Raw genomic sequence first — 6,000 nt, 5'->3', positions numbered from 1 at the left:
ATGCATCTTTTCCACACAGCTCAGCGCAGGGTGGGGCCGACTGTCAAGTGCCAGGGGAGTCAGCTAGGCATGCTGGATTCCTTGAGCACACTCACTGTGCCCACACTCTTTCTGCTGGGGCACGGGGGGGGGGGGCAGCAGGCTCCGCTCATGTGATCTAGGGGTCCCCGGAAACACTGAAGGCTAACCTGACCTTGCAGAATACAAGGTTTGCGGGGACCTCTTCTATGCAACCTCTACATATTCCCTTGTCACCAGGGCAGTTAGGAGACAGGACATCACACCAGCCCTGTGTACTGCTAAGTGGAAGGTCAGTCTCACGGACTGTAGCAGAACCTGTGGGCGTTTTTACCTTAAAAAGACAAAACCCAAGTCAACATTGCCTGATCACCTCAACCTTACATCAATTTCTTCCAGACCCGAGCTGGTGTGATTGTGAGGCACAACTAACTAACTGCTGAGACAAAGGCAGATGGGCCCAATACGTGTAAATTTCATATTTATTATAACAAACATCGTGACACGTCCATTTGTGCATTCTGCTTTGATAGCACTGGGTATGCAGACGGTCTGATGGACTCTACGGTCATGCTCATGGCGGCGGCAGTACACACAGTCAGAGTGTCTGCAAAGTCGCAGGCCGGGCGGGGGCAGGAAGGAAACAGGTTCTGCGTTTCCCAGTGCAGGCTCTTGCCGCAGGTCCACTGCCCTGCACAGAGCACGCTGGCCAATGACCACACTGATGGTGAGCAAGGTGGGGACTGGGCAGAGAGGGAAGAGAAGCTAGTTATTTAGATTTGTGTCCTTATGCCAAGACTAGAAAACATTTTAAGCCTCACTATGTAACACAGCTATTTACAATAGAAATTTCTCAATCAACTGTTCTCTCAGAGAAAATTAGTGACTCCCAGTGACTTAAGTCACCTGACAGAGTAAAGCAACTCCTAGGAGTTAGTCTCCATAGTCTACAAATGTCGATCATTTTCAAGACAAAAAAAAGCCTCCCCCCCAAAGAAATACAGAATTATAATATTATTAAATCATTTAGCAATGGCGACCTGCCCTGCCTTCCAAACAAACAACAAAAAGCCATTTTTAAAAATATTACATTATTAACTGTTTCTCTGTAATATATTAAACCTTTTGTTCTTTGTCTTTACACATCTGATACGTTAGGGAAAGAAGTTAACAAATTTAAATCATATTGGTAAAGGGTCACTAGAAGAAAAGTGGTAATTATTAAAAAATAACCAATAGAAAGAGGACCTACAGGCGAGCTGCAGAGACGGGCAAGTCTGGGAGTAGAAGCCCTGCCTGACGGAGCCCGGGAGCCTCGCGCTCGCTGGGCGGGTCGGTCTATTTCTGAGTCAGCGCTCGCGCTGGGTCATAGCGGCGTGTCGTCATAGTCCGGCAGCTGGTCCGTAGGGAACGGCCGCTGCGGCAGCTGCTGGGGCTGGGATGGGGGCACTGGCTGCTGCTGCTGCTCCTGGTGGTGCTTCATGATCTCTTTGACCTCCTCTTCCAGCTCCGGGGGGATAATGAACTGGTCATCAGGATCAGGCTGAGCTGGGGCAGCAAAATAGCCTCCAGGCTTTCGGAGCGGCGCATCTGTGGCCACCTCGATCACATTGTGGCTCCTTTCCTGGGGTGCCACGGAGCCATTGGCCCTGCGCCTCCCGATGGTCCCCACGGCGGAGAAGTCCGCCTTCCGGGGCAGACCTGGCTCGTCCTCGTTGGCACTGATGACGATGCCCTCGTCACTGGCCTCGGCCGGCACCTGCAGCTGGTGCCGCTGCCTGTCCTTCTCCTTGGCCCGGCCACAGTGGATGTCCACCTCCACCTCCACCCGGCTGCCGTTGCTGAAGACGCCCTCGATGGGCTCCTCGTCGTCGCTGTCCAGGCCGTTGTCCGAGAAGGCGCTGGAGAGCTGGCGCTGGAAGGCGTTGGGCAGGCAGACCGGGTGCAGCGTGCAGCGCGGCTCGCTGGGGTAGGCAGGGTTGCCCTCGCTCGTGCCTGCAGGCGGGGGCTCATCGGAGGCTGTGGAACCCACCTCACTGCTCATCTCCGAGGTGGACAGCTCACTGCTGACCTCAGAGGCCATGCCGCTGCTGGAGGACGGCACGCCCAGCCCGTCTGAAGGCCGGTCCTTGATCACCATGTTGACCGAGGGCGGGAAGATGCCAGGGCTGGGTGGCGGCACGCTCCCAGCGGCGCTGAGGTCACAGCAGCAGAAGCTGTCCTCGGCGACACTGAGCTGCACCACCACGGCACTGATGCTGTCGTGGCAGCCGTAGCTCTGGGCCAACGTGCACAGTTTCTTGGCGGCAGCCAGGGCATCGGGCACGTTACGCACAGCCTCCACGGCCTCCTCGATGGACAGGCTGTCCCACAGGCCCTTGCTGCCCAGGACGAAGAACTCATCGTGAGGGGTCAGGAGCACCGACTGCACGTGGGGGCGGGGCACCACGCTGGGGTGCAGGAAGGCGTAACCCAAGATGCGCGTGGACTCCGTCACTCCGTTCACCTTGCCGTCCTGGAAGAAAGAGTCCAGAGAGGCAGTGAGCACAGGGCGCCTGCGGTCGCCGCCCAGCCGCCCCTGGGTACCCGACTGGGAGCTACAGGGAAGTGCCGGGTGGTCCACACAGGAGCCTTGGCTCAGCCTGAAGGTCTGAGCACGGAAGGAGCAGCAGGGACAAGATGAAAGTACTCAACTATTTCCTTCCTGGAACCATGTTTGCACTGGGTGGGGAGACCTGTCCATTTTTTGATTTTTTACATTTAAATTTAACTTTTTATTTATTTATTTGAGAGAGCAATAGAGGGAAAGAGGCAGAGAGAGAGAGAGAGAGAGAGAGAGAGAGAGAGAGAGAGAGAGACACTGCAGGAGAAAATGGGTGTGTTAGGGCCTCCAGCTACTGCAAACAAACTCCAGGTACATGCGCCCCCTTGTGCATGTGGCTTATGTGGGTCCTGTAGAATTGAACCGAGGTCCTTTGGGTTTCAGGCAAATGCCTTAACCACTAAAGCCATCTCTCCAGCCCGAGACCTGTCCATTTTTACACAAACTCCCACAACACACATGCTTGCTCATTCCTCAGGTAGGTCAGCCAGCTGGAGAAACGGGGGAGGCGAGGGCACGTCAGCCCCTCAGTTCTCTAGCTACAAGGGTGGTGGGAATGTCTAAGGGTCAGGAAAGGGACAGGCGCGCCATCAGCAGGAGAAGAAACACACGCAGTTCTGGGGTGCCGCCATGCCAGTAAGAAAGGTCCGAAGCCTCTTGCAGGCAGACGGGTAGGGTAACTGCGAGGTCTTCGGGTCACGGAAGGTGACTGCTACAAGAGCGCATCAGAGAGTGAAGCAGGAAGAAGAGCTGGAGGCCTCTGGAGTTTTGCTAGAACCGAGTCCCGTTACACTGTTACTGCTTGGTCTCTTCCTCGCGGCACTACTGTCACTTTGTGGCCAGGTAAGTCTTTACTGTGGGGATGTCCCCCACACTGCAGGATAGTAAGTCACAGTCCCAGCTTCCACCACCATTTGCTAGCAGCACCGTCCTCCCGGTCTTTGTTGGGGGGTGTGTGCGCGCGCATGCGCGCAGTGTGTGATGGGATGTGTGGTGTGTACATGTGCATGCGGAGGCCAGAGCACCTCAGGTGGTGTCCCTGCGATGGGGTTGGGGTCTCTCAGTCACCCCAGAGCTGCCCTTTCCACCGTCCGTCGCTGCCCCGCAGGGCCACGAGCAGGGCTTTCCACGTGTGCGGGGCGGGGCTCCGCAGGCCCTCAGGCTTGGGCGGCAAGCCCTCTGAACCACTGAGCATCTCCCCAGCCCCCTTCCCACCTACTTTTGATGAGAAGGAATGTCTCCAGAACTTGCCACCTCCCGCATGACATGTCAAGTGGACATGACGCTGGAAACAAAGTAACTGTGAGAGTTAGACACCCACAGTTTGGGAGTCAGACTCGTTTGTAAGAAGGGCGGATAGATCCCGTCTCGCTTGACAGACAGAAGACAGGTGGGGCAGCAGGAAGGTTTAAAGGTGAGAGCCTGAAAGCGGCAGAGCCAATACAGGAACACCGGAGTCCTCAGAACCAAACTGGTGTCTCTGTGAGCTAGCCGTCAAGATCAAATGCAAAAATACTCATGAAGCACTCTGCAAATTTAGCAGATGATAATGTTTTATTATCCTATAATAAAGGTAGAGATTTTATACAATACCTGTAGACTTATCATCAGGGAATGTACTTTGTGACACTGGATTTGCAATTCTAATTTTGGACTGACTTCAAAACATTCCTCTGAGGATCAGGGTCCCCTTCTGGGTTTCTGCCATGACCTGCCTCTGCTCACCTCAGTGATAATGGCCTTGTGCTGCTTAATTCTCCTCAGCTCCTCTTCAAAGCTCATGGCGTAAGATCTGGACAAAGGCAGTGGCTTCCCATTTCGACAGAGAACTGTTTGGCACTTGCCCACGTTAGCAGAGGTCAAGGTAAAGGACCCTCCTGGGTCCATAGGGTCGTGTTTGATATGACACAGGACTGCAGCCCCTCCAAGTTTCTGCCCAGCAGTTCCAAGTTTCCTGAAATCCCAAGAGAAGGGGTGAAAACTCACTGTGTCTCACGAGTCTGTTCACTCAGCAGCCAGACTGTACCAATGACCAGGACCAGGGAGACTCAGGGACTGGACAGCCCCATCCATCAAAGGCCCTTAGCTGCCGGAAGGGGAGATGCTGGAATGTGACACAGCACACCCACACCCAGAGCACGGTGCTCACTGGGGAAGCGTCGCTTTGCCAGGCAAAGCCTCAGCTGCTGGTGTCAAAGGAGGGAGCTCTCGGCCTGTTGTGCCCATGACAGTCACACTGCCCTATCAGTACATCCCAAAGTGGCCAGAAACGATCACTTCTTTTTCCATCCCTTTCTCCAAGTCCCCTTTGCTCCCAGGAAGGAACAATGATGCGACCTCGTGACTCAGAGCAGGTATGAACACCCAATGTCCCAGACACCCTGCAGACCAGCCTTCGCCACCTTCCCTCTTCTGAGGGACACCTGCTGCCCATCTCACCCTGTGCAGCCAGGGCTTCCTTAGCCAGTACTACTCATTCTAGAACATTCTGACAACCAAATACTGAGTGTTTACGATTTATCCTTTTATTCATGACCATCACTCCTCAGATGTACTGGTTATTCCAAGCACTTGAAAATACTGACAACAAAATGGGGCAAAAAACTTTGGTCACAAGCCCCACAAGTGGCTCTCCCTTCGAGGCCTAGGTACAGAGAGTGACAGTTACTAGCACTAGGGCGGGCGGGTCCTGGGGCACTGGTAGCTCCTGTCCGGTCTGAGCTAGGCACCTGGCAACAGCAGCAGTGGACACCTGGACTGCCGGGCTGCACACAGTAGGAAACCAGACTCCATGGACATTCAGTTCCTCTAAGGACCGAAAGCTCTTCACAGTCCTGCGCCCTGTTCACAGATGCAGCCGAGTCACACCAGAGACCCTGGAAACTGACCTACCATGTGGATTCTAGATTTGTACACACAGACGTCCAGGAACAGATTTGACTCTGGGCCCTTGAACGGCAGCACTACCTTCTCCCAAAGGCACAGAAACCATGAAGACGGGTGAGCAACTGGTTTGAAGTTCCCAGTTTTTCATTCTCACTCCAGTCTTGTGAAGGGTATCTGTCTGTGTGGGTGACACACGCTTTATTCTCTAGGGGAAACCAGTGGATGAAGACAGAATTGCTGCTGGGCCTGGTGGCCAGAGCAGCCCTGGCGTCTCACTGCAGGCGACCAGGATCCTGGCTGGACTGTCCACTGGCCCTCGGGGCCTGCGCTTCGCCTCTCGGTCCCTCAGTCTCTCACTCATGGAGGAGGAGCAGCAGCAATACCTTTCTCTCTGGGGACTTACCACTGTGGCCAACTGCTATTTGTGCCTCCTGGGAATCTGCCAGACATGTGTCTGGTGGCAAGGACCCCGACCAGACCCACCTACCCTAACT

General features: G+C 54.6%; 1 protein-coding gene across 1 annotated transcript in view; it reads right to left on the bottom strand.

Annotated features, from left to right (window-relative positions):
• Positions 1–482: 482 nt before the first annotated feature.
• The window catches only part of Phlpp1 (PH domain and leucine rich repeat protein phosphatase 1), a 201,505-nt gene continuing 195,987 nt past the window's right edge, over positions 483–6,000 (bottom strand). Inside the window, exons 16-17 of the mRNA XM_004654634.2 lie at positions 4,346–4,574; positions 483–2,533 (exon numbers count right to left, since the gene is read on the bottom strand). Of these exons, the coding sequence (XP_004654691.2) occupies positions 1,385–2,533; positions 4,346–4,574 (1,378 nt within the window). The 3' untranslated portion in view covers positions 483–1,384. The remainder of the gene's footprint in view (positions 2,534–4,345; positions 4,575–6,000) is intronic.

The sequence above is a fragment of the Jaculus jaculus genome, chromosome 15 (assembly GCF_020740685.1).
Source record: "Jaculus jaculus isolate mJacJac1 chromosome 15, mJacJac1.mat.Y.cur, whole genome shotgun sequence".
In the NCBI taxonomy this organism is placed as follows: domain Eukaryota; kingdom Metazoa; phylum Chordata; class Mammalia; order Rodentia; family Dipodidae; genus Jaculus; species Jaculus jaculus.
Note: the sequence above shows the minus strand (reverse complement) of the source record. Positions and strands in the feature narration are given on the sequence as shown.